This window comes from Penaeus monodon, chromosome 29 (assembly GCF_015228065.2).
Source record: "Penaeus monodon isolate SGIC_2016 chromosome 29, NSTDA_Pmon_1, whole genome shotgun sequence".
NCBI lineage: Eukaryota > Metazoa > Arthropoda > Malacostraca > Decapoda > Penaeidae > Penaeus > Penaeus monodon.
This window is the reverse complement of record NC_051414.1, coordinates 33,138,123-33,138,484: the sequence shown is the minus strand read 5'-3', so window position 1 is coordinate 33,138,484 and position 362 is coordinate 33,138,123. Positions and strand designations below refer to the sequence as shown.

General features: G+C 45.0%; 1 protein-coding gene across 1 annotated transcript in view; it reads right to left on the bottom strand.

The window, feature by feature from the left end:
* LOC119592181 overlaps positions 1–362 on the bottom strand; it is a 14,195-nt gene that overhangs the window by 2,446 nt on the left and 11,387 nt on the right. The window contains exon 8 of the mRNA XM_037941010.1: positions 18–200. Within this exon, the coding sequence (XP_037796938.1) occupies positions 18–200 (183 nt within the window). The remainder of the gene's footprint in view (positions 1–17; positions 201–362) is intronic.

The window sequence follows — 362 nt, the reverse complement described above, 5'->3', positions numbered from 1 at the left end:
AAAAGAAGATGGCTTACCTCACTAACACTGAACACCGAAATGGCAAAAGCGCTTTGATAAGGTGTATACCCGAGGCTGTTCACGTAGCCCGGCAGCGCGTACATGGAGTTCATGTAGGCAGTAAGGCAGAGGGCGTTGGGCCATGCTACGAGGTGGAAGTAGGGGTCCTTGAGGAGTGAATACTTGAGCATGGTGAAGACCTGAGTGAAATTGGTAGTTAGTTGTGAGTGATTTTGAGTATTTAAAAAAAAAAGAATTATGGATGGGTAAAGGATAGATTTTTTTTTCTTGTGACAGCTATTTCTAATTGCTATACACGTACAGTCTGCTCACACGAGATCGCGAATGAAGACGCGCGCGCT